General features: G+C 33.3%; 1 protein-coding gene across 2 annotated transcripts in view; it reads right to left on the bottom strand.

Moving 5' to 3' along the window:
• LOC128997245 (uncharacterized) overlaps positions 1–22389 on the bottom strand; it is a 168124-nt gene that overhangs the window by 36595 nt on the left and 109140 nt on the right. For both annotated transcript variants that reach the window (XM_054422857.1, XM_054422858.1), the window contains exons 23-27: positions 19559–19589; positions 18171–18565; positions 14903–14963; positions 7394–7764; positions 5804–5834 (exon numbers count right to left, since the gene is read on the bottom strand). In XM_054422857.1, coding sequence (XP_054278832.1) covers positions 5804–5834; positions 7394–7764; positions 14903–14963; positions 18171–18565; positions 19559–19589 — 889 coding nt within the window. The remainder of the gene's footprint in view (positions 1–5803; positions 5835–7393; positions 7765–14902; positions 14964–18170; positions 18566–19558; positions 19590–22389) is intronic.

Here is a 22389-nt window from a genome sequence, read left to right as displayed (position 1 = left end):
GAAAAATGTCCCGGGACTGTAAAATAAAAAATAATAATAAAGCTATAGCAACAAAACTTGGTACAAAGTTACTAGCCGTTTATAGTTATTTGTGTAACTAGTGCGCGAAGTGGCACTTTGCGCTCGCGTTGCTCATTATATTTTCTCTACAGTTACCATAAAGCATATAAATAATTAGTATTTTAAACACTGAACTACACGTTTGAGGTTAGGTTAGATCCAAACGTTCAACGACAATACAATGTTAACACGAAACAATAGGTTAAGTCGTGGTATCAATAATCAAAAGCTGTGAAACGCTGCACCAGCCGATCGTAGTTTTATCTTTAAGTGTTGCCAACTTATTTTCAAGCGTACACGTATTACGTGTCTTATAAAATCTTCCTGTTTGGTTGGAATACTATAGTGCAGCAAAGTAAAATTAGTGCTGCAAAAGTAAGTAAATGCAGAAGTTAGCTACGTTTATGCATGTTATAATCAACCATTTTGCTTTTTTGCGCGCTACAATTAGTTCAAGGGAGCCTGCTTATCAGGTAAAAAACTGTTTAAAAAGTATCTTTTCACGCTATCAGAAATTTAGGATTTCATTATTTATATCACAGTTTGGCATGAAAGAAAATCATCATTAATTTTTTAAAGATATTTAATACTAAAAATGTAAACAAAAAACCAAGTTGATAAAAAGAGAACATTATATAAATTTGACTTATTTTTGTTGTTGTTTTTGTACTTTATTTTAATTTTTGATACTGCTTAGTTTATGTGTAATAGTAATTATTATTGTGATTAAATATTAATTCATATACTTAATACGCTACATGAAACTTTGTCGGTTGAACTCCTCCGCAATTTCTTAACCGAATTTATCCATTGACGTCCATTGACGAGATTGGAAAGAGCGTGTCGCTTAGATTTGCAAACTGGCCTTACATTTTTGAAAAAGTCCCTTGGGCTCTGCCCCAGTGGCTTTGAAAGTTCCCATGTTATCCTTATGAAGAACATAATTGTTTACATTTTGATCAGAAGTTATCATTTAATTGTTGTTATTTATTTTTCAATTCAATGAAACGCATTGAGTACATTTATTTACAATTTGAGTTTCTGTCAACATAACCTCCAGACGGATCGTGTTATTAGTATGGTTGTATCTTAAATTTGTGTATTTATCGTTGTTTTGTGGGTATTTACTCAGGGGAGGTACAGATGAGCTTACGATGACAGCTGTGGGCTTCTCAAAGTCAAAGTCAAAGATTTTTATTGTCTTTAAACACATGTGTGCAATTGACAAAGTCACAAGCATATAATGTATGTAAATAGCCTATTCTAAGTAAAAGGTACATTGAAAAATAGAATATTAATTTATAGATAAAAACAATAACAAAATATAAAAAGACCAGGGAATGACATAACAAACAATTAATATAAAATCTAAACAATTATCCAATTTAAATTCTTAAAGTACTAATGTCACAAGCTAAAAACTCATCAACAGTATAAAAAATATGTTCTCTTAACCATATTTTAATCTTATTTTCAAACTGTTTTGAAGTTATATTCCACATGTTTTCTGGCAGTTTATTAAATAATTTAATTTTCATATAAACATGACTGTTTCTTGTTTTTTCCAACCGTACAGAGATTAAGTTAAGAAGATAGTTTTTCCTCGTTTGATAGTCATGTATTTCTTTTCTAACAGACAATTTACAAATAGAATTCTTAACATCCATCAGGCAGCAATATATGTACAAATTTGGAAGAGTCATTATTTTAAGCTCTTTGAATAAAGGAACACATGACTCCCTATCTGAAACATTTGTAATGACTCTTACAGCTCTTTTTTGCCACTTAAAAGCCTCTAATGCACTACACGAGTTGCCCCATAAAGTTATGCCATACTTTAAGTGAGAATGAAAAAAAGCATAATAGGCAGTTATCAGCATGTTTTTGGTTACACAATCTTTCAACTTTCTAAGAAGGTGAATTACTCTAGACAGTTTTCTACACAACTGCTCGACATGAGTTTCCCAACTTAACCTACTATCAAGATAAATACCTAACAACTTAACAGGTTTCACATCTTTATAAATAGAAAAGTCCAAAGAAAATATAATTTGTTCAGTCTTTTTTTCATTAACAATTAAAAGATTAGAATGAAACCATTCCATTGCTATTTCTAAGGCTTGGTTCTCAGTTCTTATTAGATCATCTAGGTGTTTTTTACTGTTAAGAAGTGTGGTATCATCTGCATATAACACTGTGGCACAAGGAATATTTGAAGCAAAATCGTTCACAGCAATAATAAATAAAAGAGGTCCAAGGACTGATCCCTGAGGCACACCCATTAATATTGTTCTAAATTGTTCTCATTAGCTGAGGGAACACCATTCCCGTAACAATACAGTTTGTAGCATTCGGCCTCGGCGGTCTAGTGGTAAAAAGTGCCGGGCTGATATGCTGAGAGTCCCGGGTTCGAATCCCGCTGGTGGCACTTTTGACTTGGATTATTTCATTATCAGCAAGTTTTGTTGGTTTGGTTCGGTTTTGACAGTTTAATTTTATTATTACCTAAGTCATTATAAAATTTGTATTGAGCAATTTCTAGTTTTATTTAATTAACATAATTATTTTTTCTATAATAAACTTTTGTTATATTATTCCATTATCAGCAAGTTTGGTTAGTTCGGTTAGGTTATGATAGTAATTTTATAATAACAAAATTATAAAATTGAATTTGAGGCATTTATAATTTTATTTTATGAACAGAACTATTTTTATTTTTGGGATTAGTAAACTAAACATTCAATATTGTTCATTGCCAAATTGCTCTCTACTACAGCGCTGTTCACGGAGGAATTTTGAACTAATGCATCAATCGTACCTCCCCTAAGTCAGACCCTGTTTTGTGTTGCTATGACGGATCGTGTTAGCATGATTGTAACTTAAATTTGTGCATTTATCGTTGTTTTGTGTAGCTATAATTTGTTTATTTGTTGCTTTAGGTTGATCAATAACGAAGATAAACATGGTCTCAGTTACACACCGGTAATCTTTGAGTTGACTCTTTTAAACTCATTGTAAATATGACTGTTATTCGTTTTGAAATAACTCCTGTAAAACTTTTCAATTGCTCGAATTCGACCAACATGTACAATAGTTTTATATTAATGCTGCAAATTGGATTACTGAATATTTATGTATACATTCTTGTATGGTTGTTCAAAGATTTTTAGTGTCAAACATATTTATTCCTATTTTTATTTCTAGTTTATTCGGATAATTTATTGTTCATATTTATTTGTTTGTTTGTAAAAATGACTAACAAACAAATAATGAATGATAAGTAAAAAAGTAATGAAACATAAATTGTTTCTTGTTAGAAAAATATACTGCATTTTATATAACTGGAAAATCTTTTCCCAAATATAAACCCCTTTTGAGAGACAAGTCATTTTAAATATAAAGAATATAAATCAAAGAAGACGAATGCCCTAAACTAGATGATAATGAAATGATAAGAAAAGTTATGAAAGATTAAAGTTTGAATTTTTAATATAGAATTTATTGAAATTGTTTACATTTAGAGAATGAATTAATTGACATCATAACGAAATGTATCATTTTTGCCATTAGTGCTCACTTTTTTGTACAGGGGGGGGCTAACTTTATATAAAGTTGGCCTCGCCCACAGTTTTTTTTTATAATAACACTTAAACCAAAAGAGTACTAACGTTGGGGATTACAGCACTAACGTAGCACTAACGATTGGTACCATTTTTGACGTTAGTGCTTAAATAGGAGGGGGGCAACTTTATGGACCTGGGCAGGTCGTGCTTCCTGAAAAATAGTCTAATGCTGGAAAGTGTTTTAAAACCTTTTGGGGCTCCCAAATAATGGTCCTCTGAGTTTGGAACGGACTCTGACGTCTGCTTATGTTTTGGGAGTCGAAAGACTATGACGATTTTGCACTCTTTTTAGTATCACTTCTAACTTTTAAATTACGCATCCTACGTCAGTAGCTGTTCAGTTACTTTTTTAAGCGCAGTAAATTATGCGTCGACTGAAATTAAATATTTTAAAATTGACTGAGACGTTTAATCGCAGTGGCTTTTTAAATTTGGATTATTTTTACTAATATGGCCAACAAGTTAATTCCTTGTTAAGTTTTGGGCCTACAACTCCTAAACGACAAAAGCTACAGAAAATTGTATCTGTGATTAATGTAAAGAACATGGAATTCCGCGTAGAATATGCTTCATTCATCAAGACCGGCTTTGTCGGTTAGCCACTATTGTTTGTTAACCCAAGATCAGATACACGTCAAGTTTCTGTACTGACGGAAATTTCCCATAAATGAAAACTATTTTGAAAACGTCTGTAGCTAATACAACAACTAGAAAGACAAATTTAATGTACAATCAATTGTCAATTTTTAAGCAACACATGCTTATAATTCAAAATATAAATCCAGGTTTTCAAAAATACCTGTTGAACATATCATCCTTCAACAACAAACAAACAAAGGTTGACACGACAAACTCTAGGAGAAGGAGAATCAGCACCACCAGTCCATCATTCCATTCCACACGAAATCCAAGTATCAGCTTGAATCATACTTTGCATTTGGAACAGTATCCACTAGCATTGTTAGATGATGACAGCATGATGTGGAAGAGGAGAAAATATAAACTGTTTAAGCTGTTCACTTCAATCCAAGTGGATCTCACTGTTCTGACGGGTTACAACTGCTGACTAAAGCTAGGGTTTCCAAGATCACGCCGGGCGGACAGCGTGAGTGGACAAGCGTGATTACATCGAATAAAAGGAAGGTTGGGACGAATCCATGAATTTCCGGAACCCCAGACAACAATATTAGACCTAAAATTACATAGGGGGTCATGCTCTCTTCACTCATTCTTGGATAAACTTATGGATGATTACCATGAAATAAGCCACCAACTAATAATCTAATAATTAATATAATCCATTTATAGGGTAGAACTTACGTTTTTTATAAGTAGGCTAGGTAAAATTATCCAACTTTAACAATCAATTTGATTGCGGTTAAGTGGATGAGTCAGTCTTAATGAATTGAAACGCATTCTACACAGAATTTTGTTCATGTAGCATGCGTCGATTAGGAGCTGCAAGCGAAAAACTGAACAGAGCATTACATTTTTGGCCACGTTGGTAAATATAACCAAATTTAAAAAGCTACTGCGCCTAAACGGCACAGTCGATTTAGACATATTTAATACCAGTCGACTCATTAATTAATCCGCTTAAGGTAGTTGAAGGATGAACAGCCATTTCAGCATGGTTCGTTTAATAGTTATAGGAAATAAAGAGAAAAATAGCAAAATATTCATAGTTTTACGACTCCAAAAACTTAAGCAGACGTCCGAATTCTTCGTTAACTTACAAGACACTTATTTGGGACCCCTTAAAGGTATTAAATCACTTTCCAGCTTTAGACGATTTTTGGAAGCATTAATATGTTTGGCCTAAATTAATATACAAGTTCTGAGATCACCGTCGATTTATACCGATTACCCGCCTGCTAGCGTAGCGCACGACTCCGTGAGCTCAGGTCCTCTAGTTGTAATTTTTAGCTAAAAAATATGTTACGTAACCATTTTTATCACGTTTTTCTACTTCACAACAGAAAATTTAAATCAAAATGAACTGTTCCATTCTATTTCTACTGATTGAAAGTGATATTATGTTTTTAATGTCACTAAATCACCAGTGTTGTTTTTATCCGTAACTCAGTGAAATATATTATGACGATTCAAAAAGCACTTACCTTTAAATAGACAGTCTTCCATTATATGCTCCTGAAAAAGCGCTATCATTAGTAAAATTGTAAACACAACAAAATTAATTTAACCATAAGCTTTGCCATACTAACTGACTATGGATGTGTGCTAAAAGCTACTGATTTTCGAGATGTACTATGTTTTGAAATACAAATAATATCCTATATTATATTTTATTTATTTATTATTATCATTATATTATATTTGCAATGTTTGCTTGTATTTATGTATGTTTGTATGCTTACTTGCACAAAGATCTCGAAAACGGCTTCGACGATTTCCTTCAAATGTTGTAAATAATTAATTTGTGGCCTAAAAACGTGTTTAATACAGTTGAAACTGCCAACAAAAATCTAATTTCGTAAAAAATTAAATTAACTTTTTATCATTGGCCTTATATGTTGCTAAGTAACCATGTTGTTTTAACAAAATAACAAGTTAAAAGTAATCAAAAGACTTTAAAGTTGTAACATGTGTTCAAAATAACCCAACCACCCACAGTATACTAGCAAATTACAAAATACAGCACAAAAGGAAAAACATCAGTTGTTACTATTGAGCAAAGATTACACTGAAGAAAACTCGATATAGGTGAAAAAAGTTCCAAGCTGTGATCAAATACTGATTATTCAACTTAATTGGTTCTCTCCTTTCAAAACTTAATCCCCAAAGTAATCAGCAGCTGTTTTAATTTAAATAAAATGTCAAAACAATTCTTATGCAAGTAAAGGCTATTATAAACGAGCGACCTTTCATCTACTGTAAAATAAATGATAAGGATTGCCAGGTTGAAATTTCCCTCATAATAAACTGAAATTCCACTGAAACGTAAATAATAAAAGCTAAAATTAGTTGTAAATAAAACATGAGTTTCCTTTATATAGCTTTTACAATCGAAATAAAGTACACCGAGCCATGGCCCGGTCCCCAGGTACTAGATTAATAACTACACTAGTAGACAAGAATATTTGTGACATTAGTAATTGGTCTGAAGAACATTTATCTGATCATTGGCAGTTTTAACTGTAAATAACCGTTCTTATTTTTCATTGAATATTCGTAATCCACTCTTTGGGTGGAACTTTGCGTTTACCTTGCTTTGTTTTTTCTGGTAAGTCCCCTAAAGTGTTCTGACAAAGGTACTGAAGATTTCAATGAAATAAGAAATTATGGTCGTATTTAATCATATTTTGAATGTTGTTGGCAAGTGACTTTAATTCCTTTTAAATATAAATACTCTCATAAGGTTAATATGGGAATCTCCAGAACCACCGGGTTGGAGCCGGAAAGGATCATTGAGATAAGAGTATGTCCATATGTTAATCGGGAACGTAAGCTATCATCATCCCAGATTTCAGCTCAATCCAACCAGTAATGCGTGATTGAACTTCAAACAAACAAACACATTAACTTTCACATTTATTTATAATATTAAGTATGGTTTAATAATATTTAAAAAATACTAAATCAACACATCATGACAACATATTACTCATTTTGGTAATGTTAAACTCTAATGTTCAAAACCGCTAAATCCATTACAGGGAATTTCAGGTTTAACATTTCAGTACATTTACCTTTTTCCAGGTGAGGTCTTTCCCAGTGCTGTAACTAGTTAGATGAATTACTGCCTTGCTAAATTTATGGACGCTGAACCAATTATTATTTATTCGTACGAAGACAAATTCTTTGCCATTCGTTTTGTCATCCTTGTCTACAGCTATCGTTAACCCTTTAGATGGCGATAAAGAATTTCCAACGTCGGAGCAATGGTAATTTAGTGTCAAAAGATGATTTTCGTTGTCGAACAAACTGAAGTAGTAATTGTTTTGCTTTGATCGTATACAAAGTAGTGTCAGTCCTGAATTTGCCGTAGCGTGCATCTCTGGTTTGTACTTTGCTACCAACACAAGCTCCCTGGTGTTGTCTACTAGCGCCATATAATCACCTGAAAAATAATACAGCAGTGAAATTATCAATCAGTACAATTTTTTTAATTTCTTTCGAATTGTAGTGTCATGCAATTGCTTTTATTTTTCTCACATAACGGTTCATTATTTAATATTATGATGCCTAAGTGTTTTATTTTCAAATTTAATTCCAAACAGTTAGCATACAGTATATTGTAAAAAATACCCCCACTGCAGCAAACCTGCTGACCAAGCGAATTTACATTTGCCATTTAACAGCTGACTTATAACTTAAATTATCTATTCTATATACAGGGTGTTTTTTAAAAAACTTGCATCTTTATTTATGTAAAAACCGCAATAGATAGAAATATACAGTTTGCGGGAATCATCTATTGAGGTAGGGGGCCCAATTTTTTTTTAATTCAATGTTACATTAACATTTCCCCCCTTTACCCCCCTGCCCCCGACTTAATTTTTTTTTTTTAACAGCAAGGCATCCTTTGTGACATATCAAATGAAACAGCATGAAAAAAGAAAATGTTTGATGAAAAAAACTTGAAAATCGGTTCATAAATTTGTGAGATATTCCCCCTCACATACTTATATGCAGTTTGCGGGAATCATATATTGACGTAGGGGGCCCAATTTTTTCGATTAAACGTTACATTCACATTCCCTTCCCTTCCCCCCCCCCCTGCCCACAACTTATTTTTTTTAATAGCAAGGTACCCCTTGTGAAATATCAAATGAAAGAGCATGAAAAAAATAAAATGTTTGGTGACATTTATTTTTCATTTGATATGTGAAAAAAGGTTATGGGTAGGGGAAAAGGGGGGGAGATTATCTCACAAATGCATGATCCGATTTTCAATTTTTTTTCATCAAACATTTTCTTTTTCCATGCTCTTTCATTTGATATGTCACAAGGGGTGCCTTGCTATTTAAAAAAAATAAGTTGTGGGCAGGGGGGGAAAGGGAAGGGAATGTGAATGTAACGTTGGATCGAAAAAATTGGGCCCCCTACGTCAATATATGATTCCCGCAAACTGCATATTTCTATCTATTGCGGTTTTTACATAAATAGAGATGCAAGTTTAAAAAAAAAAAACACCCTGTAATAATTCAGTTTTAAAAATCTTTGTACAACTAAAGCTTAAGTTCTACTGGACCGATTTTATTAATTAATGGGTCGTTGGAAAGCTTTAGTCGTGTAGATTTGCAAATAATTATGAAAGTTAGTTTTTGTCATGATTTATGGTGAAAAATAAAAAAAAACATGTTTTCCATAAGAAATTCATTAAAAACGGTGTTTTTCACACTTTTTATTTGTGTGCGACTTATGGCTGCCTTTTTTGAGTATGTCCAAGAAGTGTATGGTATCAATTTGTAGGAAACTTTATTCTCTTTCAGAATATCACCTTCCACTTTGGTCGATTTCCTCACCATTCAAAAGTTATTTGCAAAAAAGCTAAGCAACCTCCGAAATTATAGTAATGAGTAAATACTGAGTTAGGGATAATTTTTTTAAACTTTGTACAACTAATCTACAACTAACGGAGGATATCACCATCAGTGAGCAATCAGCACTGATAGACATCATATCAAGCCCTAAGCAGTCATCAGAAGGACCTACATCGGGAAACGCTCCACTGGTAGTGCACCATCTAACAACTTGATGCATTGTGAGGTTGATAGCTTAAGCACTAATTTTAATTGTAGTTTAAACAGCAGACTTGTATGTAATTTAGCAGGTATCCCAAAGATAAGTAAACCAAAACCAACTGATTCTGGTGTCCGTGTGTTGCATTTAAATGCCCAGTCTATAAGAAATAAATTGAATGAATTAGCTGTTGTTTTAGATGATGCTAAATGTGATATTGTCCTCATTAACGAGCACTGGTTGCACAGATTAGAAGTCTCCTTATATGTTCCAGTAGGTTTTAAATTGGCTTCTTCATTTTGTAGAGAGAATGCTTATGGAGGTGCCTCTATTCTTGTTAGGGATGACATTTCTTTTGAGGTGATCAATATTGGTCATTTAACGGAAGTTGGTATCCTTGAAGCTGTTTGTATATATGTAAATATATTTAATGTGGTGTTCATATCTGTTTACAGAACTCCCAACTCTAACTGTAAAACATTTCTGGATTATCTTGACAATCTTCTGTACTACGTGCAAAGAAAAAAACCTAAATGCAAAATTGTACTTGGGGGAGATTTTAATATTGACATCTTAAAGAGTGTGGACCAAGACACTGTAATGTTTGTTAACCATTTAAAGTCATTTAACCTCAAATGTGTAAATAAATTTCCAACTAGAAACAAAACCTGTATTGATAATATAGTTACTGATTTAGATGATAGTCTTTATAAAACATGTATATGGAAGGACAGGATCTCAGATCACTCGATTATTTACTTTGAATTTAATGTGCCTACCTTTGTTTCCCAATCTGTAAATATTTCATATAGGAAACTAAATGATGAGACTTTGCATGAGTTTATTGAAGCAACCTCCATATTAAATTGGGACTTGTTGTATGGTATTGAGGATGTTAATTTTGCATTTGAATACTTTGTAACTAAACTATCAACCGTGTATAATAGCTGTTGTCCAACAAAGAGTAAAAAAGTTCAACAAAGAAAACCAATTAGACATAATTCTTCATGGTTTGACCATAGCTTAAGAAGAATGAGAAAAACAGTAATTTTGTTGCAGGATCTATTAAAGATACCAAATTATAAAAATAACATGACACTGAAGAACTACTACAAAGAAAAAAAGAAATTGTACAGGTCTAAAATAAAGGAAGCCAAAATCATGCACAATGAAAGCAGAATAAAAAGTTCTAAGAATAAGTGTTCAGCTGCATGGCAAGTAATTAAATCAGAAGCTGGTAACTACTATCAGCGGGAAAATCCAATTCCACCTATTTCAGCTAATGAATTTAATGATTACTATTTAAGTATTGGGAAAAAGGTGCTTGATAGTACTAAATTAACTAATAAAGGTAATTTGAGTTATTTCACCTTTCTAAACAATGTAGACCAGCCTCCTGATAAATTTAAGTTGCATTATGTTAGTGAGCTTGATGTGCTTAAAATAATGAGATTTCTGAAACCATCTAAGAGTGAAGATATTTTTGGTTTTAGTAACAGAGTTATCAAACATATTGCAGCTAATATTGTATCACCTTTGACATATTTGATCAATCTTTCCTTTTATTGCTCCTTGTTTCCTAATTGTTTAAAAATGTCCAAGAGTATACCGCTTTTCAAAAAGGGTGACAGGTCATGTATTGATAACTATAGAACAATATGTATCGTATCTGTATTTTCAAAAATAATAGAATCATGTGTTAAGAACCAACTCTTAGAATTTCTGGATCAACATAATGTTTTAAGTAGTAGCCAATTTGGTTTTCGACCTGGACGTTCTACAACTAAGGCATTAAATGAAGTTGTAACTGGTATTATTAATAGCTTTGAAAATTGTGATTATGTTAATATGACTCTTGTAGACCTCAGCAAGGCCTTTGATAGTATATCACATGAAGCCCTTCTAAACAAACTAACATTTTATGGTATAGATGATAAGCAGATGCAATTCTTTAAAACTTATCTCTGTGGTAGATTGCACAAGGTTTCATCGGCAGGCATTGAGTCCTCTTTTCAGGAGGTCCTTGCAGGGGTTCCACAGGGGTCAGTTCTGGGTCCACTTTTATTTCTTATCTATATAAACGATCTGCCTAGCAATATTCCTTGTAAAACCATTCTATATGCGGATGACACTTCTTTTGTAGTTACCGATAAAGTGTTAAAAAATGTAAAAGCACACAGTGACAGAGTAATGGAATTAGCCAGTTCTTGGTTTAATGCTAACCACCTTACAGTCAATGCCAACAAGACTGAAACAATCTGTTTTACTTTGAAAAAATTAGACTCAGATGAAGATTGTAAGCCTGTTAGATTACTAGGGGTCACTTTAGATCAGAAGCTTACATGGGAATCTCACACCAACTCAGTAGTTTCAAAACTTTCAAGGGCTTGTTTTTTGCTACGTAAGCTACAACAATGTGTTGGTAGAAATATGTTATTAAATACTTATTTTAGTGATTTTCATTCCCATTTGCTGTATGCCACAATGCTCTGGGGAAATAGTAGAGGTGCTATCCATGTTTTTGCTTGGCAAAGAAAAGCAGTAAGGATTATAGCCAATCTACCTTATCAAGATGACTGTAAGCAATGTTTTATTGATTACAATATAATGACTGTCCCTTGCATTTTCATATTTCAAAATCTTGTATATGTAAAGGAAAACCAGAGTGATTATGTATGTTTTGAGAAAGTTCATAATTATAACACTAGAAGAGCACAAGATATTGTCCCACCCTCTTTTAGATTGCGGAAAACAATAGTCAGCCATAAATATCTACAAATCAAGTGCTTCAATAAATTGCCACCAGAGATCAGAAACTTTGAAATCCAACCATTCAAATCAAAACTGTCAAGCTGGTTTATAAATAAAGCGTTTTATTCTCTTGATGAGTTTTTAGCATATAGATTTTAACTTAATATTATTGAGCTTTGATCCAGTGATGCTTTGGTGAATAGTTGTAATTTATTTATTGTTAATTTTCATAGTTTATATTGATTTGTTGCTAATTGTTAATTGTGATGTTTTATCTGTTATCCTGACAAGTACATTGTACTCATCTCCTTTTATACTGCACTTTAATGTATTTCTTTGACGTTGTCTATAGCAATGTAAATTGACAAATGACAATAAATGGATTCTTATTCTTATTCTTATTCTTATAATCTAGACTTATAGACCGATTTTGTTAATTGATGGGTCATTTGAAAGCCTAATGTATGTAGATTTGTAAATAATTATGAAAGTGTGATTTTATTAAATATTTAATGTAAAAAAAAAGTAAAAATAACAAAATACATTAAAAACTGTTTTTCCCAAGTTTCTGTATCAAGTTTCTATTTGTAGCCAGCTTTTGTCTGCATTTATTTAGTATTTTAAAGAAATGCATAACAGATATTTGTAGTAAGTTTTATTCTCTTTCAAAATATCACATCCACTTTGGTCGATTTCCCCTCCATTTAAAAGTTATTGGCAATAAGCTAAGTGACCTCCAAATTTATAGTGGTGCGAAAATACTGAATTAGATATATTTTTCTATATATAACTAAACTTAAACTTTGGTTAAACTTTGTACAACTAAATCTAGACTTCTACCGGACCGATTTTCTTACTTAATCGGTTGTTGGAAAGCTTAATTTGTGTAGATTTTATTACATATTTGAGGTAAAAAATAGTAATAAACAATATTACATTTAAAACGCCTTTTTTCTCCAAGTTTATTTTTCGAAGTTTATGTTTGTAGCCAACTTTATGATGCCTTCATTGAGTATTTTCATGAAATACATGATAGTAATTTGTAGGAAACTTTATTCTCTATCAGAATATCACCTTCCACTTTGGTCTATTTCCTCACCATTTCAAAGTTATTTGCAAAAACGTCAAGCAATCTCCCTATTTGTAGTGGTGAGAAAATACTGAATTAAAATTGTTGTTGTTAAACTTTGTACAATTAAATCTACAGTTCTACTGAAACAATATTAATAATAATAGGCAATTGGAAAGCCTAATTAGTGTAGATTTGCAAATAATTATGAAAGTTTGATTTTTTTTTAAGATTTACTAGGCGAAACCCGTCAAAATCGACAGTTACTGTTGAGGTTGCAGGCAAGATCGTTGACTATAAATCGATGTTAAATAACTCAATTTTTTAACTTGGGTTTTTCGTGATTTAGCAGTGTGCTTAGGTACGTCCGATCTTAAATAAGCAATAATTCAAATGGAAGCTGGTATTTCACTAAAGGTTCTTAAGTCAAAAGAACCTGCTTTTGGATAATCTTTTCCAGAACGGCAAATAGGATAGCTAATTTACGAATTGAGTAAATATATCTAAAACTAAATTCCATATCCAAGATGTAATCAAATTAATTTTTTCTGATTTAGCGATGCAGTATCTTGTACTTAACTGATTGAAACTATCAATATCTCAAATGAAAACCTTTATTTCTAGAAGTATTTTAAGACCAAGCCATATAAAATAACTTAAATAAAAATAGAGTTACGTATCATTGATTGCAGATAAGTACTAAAACGATTATAATTATTCTTGATTTATGATTCAGCAGTTTGCTTTAGGTAGTCTGATCTTAATAATCAGTAGCTCAAATGAAAGCTGGTATTTCACTAAAGGTTTATAATCCAAAACATATAAGGGTAATGTAATTAGAACTGCTGAAATACATCTTTAATTGAAGTAATAATAATTAAATTTATATTTTTGTCGAGTAATACATTATATCAATTAATAATGATACTTGATGACCAATATGTGCTTGCATAGCTTTATTTTAAGAACAACATTATAAAAATCGGTAGGGTAGAAGAGCCAAACTAACTCGAAAAAAAAAATGTAACTCCCATAAAAAATGTACAGGGAGGCAGTTTGTGCATAACTCGAAATACACGTTAAAATGAATGCCGATGACTGATGGCAAATCTGTGGTGCGTCCATACCTTTTGAGAATCGGTCGGGTAGAAGACCTTTAACCCGACTCAGAAAAGAAAAACCAACATTTTTTATAGATGGTAATCATTGGTTTACCAGTATGCATAATCTAAACATACGAAACATGAGTTAATAATTAAACAGCTTACTGTTATATTGTTATTTATTTGGGTTTTCTTTGATTGAACGTTGTTGCTTACAATTTGCATTTGTGTGCTTTTGACAATTAAAATAAGCTTAAACCTCTCTTTTTTTGTTTCAAAACTGCAAAATTTTTCCGGAAGAGGACCCCCGGACACCCCCCCACCGATTGCTGCGGGGTATTCCATACTCCCCAGTGTTTGCCCCCTCCCCAAGGATTTGGTGAAATGACGCCACAGATACAAATTTGAACGAATAGCGATTTTGGCTCTGGGGACATCAAAATGAAAAAGTAAATAGGCCCCGGGCCTTGGTACCATGAGACCTACGGTAATAGCTACTTCCTTATAGGGAAATTTACTAAAAAGTCCAAAAAAGGGGTGCTTTTATTACAATTGCGAAGCAAATGACAAGCATTGTAAATTACACTTACTTGCTTTAACCTCGTCATCTTCTGAGTTCTTGTTCTCTCTTTTTTGGGTAGGCTCAGTTGGCTGGAAAAAAATTTTTCATTAGCTGGTAATATAATACTGTACTATGAATGTCGTCTTCAGGTGTCAGTTTGACTCATTTCTTGTTAAGTTCGTGAATTTGTTTTATCGATAAATAGTTTTATATTTTATCTGTAGTTTTATTTCTAGTAGGATTGCAGCCTATATAATAATGATTTTAAAAATTGTAACGTAATTTTCCTGGCGGACGACAAGTGGGAAATTACGCCACCGGTAATAAAACGAAGATCCCAGGATTCGCCCTAGTCTGGTCGCGGGGAGTTTCCCAGGAGTCGATAGTGATTCGGATAGCCTAAATTTGATAGCCCTGGTTGTCAGAGCTCTAGACGAACGTTGCGGGTTACTAAACACCCTACTCGAAATCACCACTCTAGCCTAGGGCTTGTGGGGAAATAAATAATTTTGACTTGACTCTGTGGGCAAATATCTAAATGACACACTAATAGCTAACTCAACGAATCAACAAGTAAGCTAAATAGTCACTCCGCTTACCTACGGAGTTAAATCGTCAACCTGTAACAAACAAGGTTAGTACAAGATAGGCCTAACCTAGCCTAACTCCCACAGAGTCCAAATTTACTAAAACAAGAAAACAAGTTGGCTTAAATTGCACAAGTGAGACACGAAACGAGGGAAAAACTGAAACTAAAAATAAAACTGCTCCTGGAGCTGATAACGAAAAACTAAAACTTTAACTTCCTCACGTGTTCAACTTAAACCAACTTCGACAGAAATTGTCCAGTAGAAACCTGTCTGCTGGGACAAACTTTGGGACGTTTGGGAACTTTACAAAGGGTTTTAAGAATTAAAAAATAAGTCCCAAATATGGATTATGAAACGTTAATCGAAATGTTCTGCCACCAACTCCGATACTTTAATTAAATGAGTTGGTTAAAGCGTATGACTAGGTCTGCGAATCAGGCCTAGCCTTCAAGTTCAACCAAGTTTCGTACACGAAAACTGGTAAAGTAATATACAATAATCTGTAAGTTAGTTACAAAACTTACCCGATGACGAAATTATATCAAAATATTCACTACAAAACAATGGACTTAAGCTTTCAGAGCTTGCGATACGAACTTTAACTTGCACGAATTTTCGAGAACGAACCAAAAGCGAAACAAACTTACGAAAAGCCGGGATTACGAATGAATGACAATTCTCCTCCACAATTCTTCTTCTTCCTTCACCTTCGTCTCAGAATCGAGACGAAAGTTAAAACGCTTCCTGATTGGTCAGCACAAACAGAGTCAGCTGAGTCCCGTGTCAGCAAAGGCAGGCGTATGACAGCTTTAACATGCTTTATAGCTGCCTCGCTCACAAGGTGGATCAGCTGCTCTTATTCTCTCCCGTAGCCCGCCCTCAGACGCAGTCGAACAACCAAACAACCAAAATTGTCTGTGACCAAACTGACACCAACGTCGTCGGTGAGCAACTTTTGGGATACCTCAGAATGTGATCGTGACGTCATAGTAGTTCAAGTATCGACCAACAACCGGATGGGCGGTTTGCGGTTTTAGTTCGTAATCGTATCGTAGTCGTAAGTTGTGTTGTCAACAAATAATTGGATTGAAATGAATTGGCTGTTATGCTGTTTAATTTTAAATTCAACAAATTTGGGTGATTTAGGCCAAAAGGCCTAAAACTTGCGTTTTAATTTCCTGTATATTAAACTCCATTTACTCAAAAGTGTCGAACTTTAGAGGTTCTACCGTACCTACCTAAAAGGATTTAATTAAACATCAAATCAGGCAAATTAAAATTCGCTTAGTCTGCACGTTTGCTGTGGCGGGGGTATTAATAATAAGTTAAGTCCTAGCTTACATTTGATTGTCTCCTGGTAGTTTTAATCTGTAATTAAATCCCATTTTTGGGTAAGTTGGACTATGTATTTGGTTCCCAAATAGGCCTAAAGTGAAATAGGGCTTGAGTTCTTTCCTAATCTAATTGCCTGAAATAAAAGAAGCTTTACTGACACAAAGTTATCAAAAATATAACATTTGTAAATACAGTGTAGAATCATATTACAACAAAAACACTATAACTGAATTAAGGGCTTATTCCTTTTGGCCACTAGGTACCGTACCTCTGTCATATCCAAGGCCTAGGCCTATAGTGACAAAATTTGCAACTCCCATTTTAATTACAATTAATTAGCTAATTTAGTTACAATTAAAAACGAATTCAGCCTATCGCAGTCAGAATCCATAGCTATAAACTGCAATACAAATAGGTCTAGCCTACAATTTAATCATCATCAAATAAATCTCAATATTCTTTAAGTTATTTCCTTAGGAAATAATTTAATATTTGTTTGGTAAACGTTGGTGTTTTGTAGGAACTAAACAGTAAAAAACCAGAAAGGACACAGGAAACCCAATTTTTTAATTATTTTAAATAACTAAATTCCTAACATCTGCCTCTCTAATAAGTAAATGAAAATAACGTCAAGTCCAAGTCAAAATTCGGGTGGGATGGTGTAGTTTAATCAAGGAATCAAGACTCAAGTGTCAAGACTCAAGAGTCGAATCAAAGAGTCGCCAGAGTGTAGCTGTAGCAATCGATAGTTCCACGGTTATTCGATAGTTAAGTGACGTCACAATCACATTCCGAGGTATCCCAAAAGTTGGTCAACGTCGTCTGCTGTCTTGGAATTGGAGGTTAGGTGCGATGTCAGTTTAGCGTCGCGACTAGGGCACAACAACAGCTTACATTCAGCTGTTTAAGTTTCGTGGTTTCGCCGTTATTTTACCCCCTACACATTTGACCCGTTACAAAATGACTCATTTTTTTGTCGTGAATCCTATCCGAAAACGCTGTTTGAAATACTAGTACAGCTGATAAGTTCGGTCACTACTTCAACACTTATGTCTAGCCCTATCTATACCTCTCTTCTACTTCTTACCACTCTGACCAACACTCCAAACCGCTGAACCAATACTGGTAGTAGTTCAAGGAAAAATTAAACCTATTAATTAATATAAACGTAAATGAATATTTACTTCTTTGCTTTTACGAATAATTAATGATCGCTAAAACTTATAAACCGTTTATTTAACACTAAAATAGGCTTATTATATGTAATTTCCATGAAATAAAATAAACTGTTAGAGAAAATAACACATACAAACGTAATATACAACAAGGACTCGTCATTAAAGGTACACAATATATTTTTGCAATACTTACATTGAACCAGATCAGCCTTTGTATTTCATCGAGCTTGGTACTAGAGGGAACGACTGCTTTAGTTTTAGTAGGGCTAATGTTTACGTCATACAGACACCAGAGAGTATTCTCAGGGAATTCCGGCCGTTTGAACCCTATAGTCATTTTTTCCTGTTGATGTGATAAGAAGAAACCTAACTGCAAGCTTGAAAGGGACGAGCAGTCCACTCCTTTAACAGCTAGTTTGAAGGATCCAAGTTGTTTGATGACAGATATATATTCTGAATTCTCATTTTTGTAACACGACACTGTGTAATGGTCTCGCAATCTGGAGTTAGTAAATTGACTTAGGTATGTGACTTTAAGATCACTCTCTTGAACAGTTATTTTATCTTCTTCTAAAATTACATCTTCCCCTGAAAAAAAATACAATTTAACTCTTTTTTCGATAGTTAGGCCTACTACATTTTCAGTAAGTACATTATATGACTAATAAAAGGATAGTAAGTAAGTGAGTAAGTAAGTAAGTAAGAAATCATTATGTAAACGGTGGTCAATATTATAATAGGCATGGGGTTTGATGTGATTTGAAATGATTAGGCAACTCTCCAAGGATCTGAAATAGTATATTTTATCTCTCAGGTGTAAAGTGACTCTTTTCGACCCGAGCTCAAGTTTCTACCGTCTGATATGCATCGTCATATTGCAAAACTATTAGATAAATCAAGTTATGAAACGGAAATGCTTTGCATGTAAAGGTAACCTCTAAAACGACTTTTCAACTTATTTCAATTTTGTTAGTGCAAACAAGTATCTGTTTAGTAAGTGATAAAATAATTTTCCTACATTACGATTGTGGTGTACTCTATCGCTATGTTGAACTATTGACAATAACGCAGCAATAAGCTACAGCTGATTAAAACATTCGGTACGCACTTTCAATACATGCCATATCTTACAGTCGAAGTTTAGCCTACTTCTGAGTTATGGTGTAATATGACGATATATAGTTCATCACACGGGCCAAAAAGTGTCTTTTCACCCCGCTCATTTTCCTTAAACTTGAGTTCGGGTCGAAAGAGTCACTTTAAGCCTTTGTGATGAAATGTAATATTTTCTCATCAGAGTAAAGTTTGTCAAGCTACCATTACAATGCAATATTTAACTTTACACTTACGAGTTTTGAACAATTACTCTTATCAACAGGTCATTACCCATACGAGTGTAGAAAATCTTGGTGAAATACTCGTATTTGGTACCAACATTTTATATTTACTCTATTAGATTTTAATATCTTTATTTCGTAAAACAGTACCAAAGATATCATTAAAGAACTAATGATACCGTAGTAAAGGTGTAGGTGTAATTTTACAGCGCGCAATCTGTCTGGTTATTAGTTTGATACTTACGTTTCACCAGCAAAGCAAAATTTAATGGCGCCTGAAACAATATTTTTATATTACAAGGTATTAACATAAAGGATGTAATATACAAACAGACTATATAAATAAATACCTTTATTGATCGGGTTGACTAGCAGTAATTATATTCATTTTATAGCCCAATGATTAAGAGTTGAGCAAAAACAATAAAAGAAATATACCTCCTCAAACGTTTCTTGACATGTAGGCGTAGAGGAAACTTGGTACGTATGTTTTGAAGGTTATTTTATAGCCTATCCATTTCTGGGCTACGATAGAATGCGGCGTAATAATAAGTTGAAATACAGTTATGTTATCAACTTTAGGTGGGCTACCCGGGGCTACCAGGGCTACCTTGCCGTTGACTGAATGCAGTTAGGCTATTAAGTACAAGTGAGTCTCATGATCAGCCGCTGTTAGACTGGTCCATTGCAGAAGTGGAGGATAGGCTTTATATTTAAAATTCGTGCGGTATTTCTACAGCTCATATATATACACATATATATATGTGTGTAAATTTATATACAATTCCAGTGCATTTTGTAAAATCTTTCCTTTCACGCAGTAGTCTTAAAAAGCCCCAGACTGCATTAACATTCAGTATATTATGAATCTACATTTGCGAAGCACACTGTAGGAAATGAACGTTATCACCTCAAAGTTTGCTTGATATCTACTGGTACTGTACCAAGAACATGTACTTAATCACGGGATTTCAGTTCTTAAACCTAACACCACACTTAAGTTTTATACACTTAAGTTTATACCGTACTAACAGTTCCAATTTTGCAGAACGGTAATATTACGATTGCATACATGAGCCTAAATAAACGAACCAAACGATTGAACTTGTATAAATCGCATGTTTCGTCAACTCGCTAAATACACTAAAAGGAGAATTTAAGTCTATTTTTCGATCAAGTAATTTTTACCGAAATAGATTTGTAGAAGCTGTATACGATAGTAGATCATTTCTGTAAAGCTAGCTTTTTTTTAATCTTTGATTTCTAATCCATGAAAACATAACGATTTTGCAAAAAATCTTTCATTTCTGAAACAACGAAAGTTCCCGTTTAGTTCAACAGAAGCATTAATGTATACTAGGTGAAACCCGTCGAAATCGACGGTTGGGGGCCTCCTCGTTTATATGGTCGTGTGGCTTCATTGGCAACAAATAATGCAAATCAAATAGCAATATGGCATTTCTAAAGAGAAAAACATAATGTAAATTGGCTGTTACGTAAATATTGACGTTTATATGCATTGTTAATCAACTTATTAAGGATAATGTGATCTAGTTTAAAAGAAATATGACCTTTCTGTCATGACAGTAGCTGCTTAAATAGTATTTACTCTTCCAGCCAAAATATCGTGTTACTTTCAATGATGTTACCAACCCAGTGGAACACGGTCCGTAATATAGGCCACTACAAATAATGTGTCAAGATAGGTACCATTTTAGGCAAGGTTTTTGTGTTTGGATGTTATTAGACACGATAAGAGCACACTGAACTTCTTCTGCAGATGAATAACTGTTGGAGAAATATAAACCGATTCATAAATTAATGTCACAATGCGAGTTTGAGCATTTTGTAACTATATGAGAAAGTTACATAGTATTTTTTAGACTGCTGCTCAGTCCACTTTAAGAATATGTTTTTTAGAGATAAATTAAATTATTTTTGTTGCTGAGTAGCGCTAGTAAACATGCACAACGCTTTTTCGTTAGCCTAATAACATTCAAAGGCTCTCTAAGAGTTCAAGAAAATAACATTGCAAATACTTTCTTTGGACAATTCAGTAACTCTCAATAAATGTGTGTTGTTTAAAATACTATTTAAAAATGAACAGCTGTTTAATTAAAAAGTATTACCACCACCATGGCCAAAATGTAAACAAATCTGTGGAGGTATCTTTCAAAGGCTTCTGGGGCAGAGCCCTAAGGGAACTTACTTCGTTTTTCTTTTGATAACTCATCTACAGACCAAGACATTTCTTTGGACACCTCTACTAAGTTTCTACGCCCAGTCGTTCTCTTAAATTAGTGGAGACAAAGTTTCCAATTAAATATTTAGATTCCCCTATGTTAATCTTATGGGAGAAAACCCAACTTTGATGGAAGATCCAGCCCGAACTAACAAAGATTAAAAAAAAAAAACAAAAAAAAACTGCATAACTACAGATCAGGGCCATTCTTATGCCACTTTAATTATCAAAATCGGTCTAAAAATGAGGGAGCAGTTATGTTTACAAAAATCGGCTTAGCGTATTATATATATAGATTCCCCCATGTTAATCTTATGGGAGAAAACCCAACTTTGATGGAAGATCCAGCCCGAACTAATAAAGATTTCCAAAAAATAAAAACACTTTGCATAACAACAGATCAGGGCCATTCTTTTGACACTTTAATTATCAAAATCGGTCTAAAAATGAGGGAGGAGTTATGTTTACAAAAATAGGCTTAGCGTATTATATATATAGATGTTCCCTTTTTCATTACGAGAAATACTGTTCAAATTGCTGACTTTTAGATTAAATGACATACTTCAGTATAATTACTACAATTATTGAACGATTATGGAATTACAGTTTAGAGTATGGAATGATTTATTATTTGAAACCAAGAAGTTGTGCGTGATAATTTGCAACATAGTGAAAAAGTATAGTTTACCACGTAGCATGTTCTATCATTCCGGGGTAGTTGTTTTCCGGCTTTGCCCCGCTCTTAAAACTATTTCCCCTGTTATGTAGATATGATTGTAAAACTACTGCTTAGGTAGGGCCTACTGTGTGTCATCATAGTTTAGCAAGTAACA

This window comes from Macrosteles quadrilineatus, unplaced genomic scaffold (genome assembly GCF_028750875.1).
Source record: "Macrosteles quadrilineatus isolate MER2022 unplaced genomic scaffold, UCM_ALF_1.0 Scaffold_6__1_contigs__length_79288215, whole genome shotgun sequence".
Lineage (NCBI taxonomy): Eukaryota > Metazoa > Arthropoda > Insecta > Hemiptera > Cicadellidae > Macrosteles > Macrosteles quadrilineatus.
This window is presented reverse-complemented; position numbering and strand designations above follow the sequence as displayed.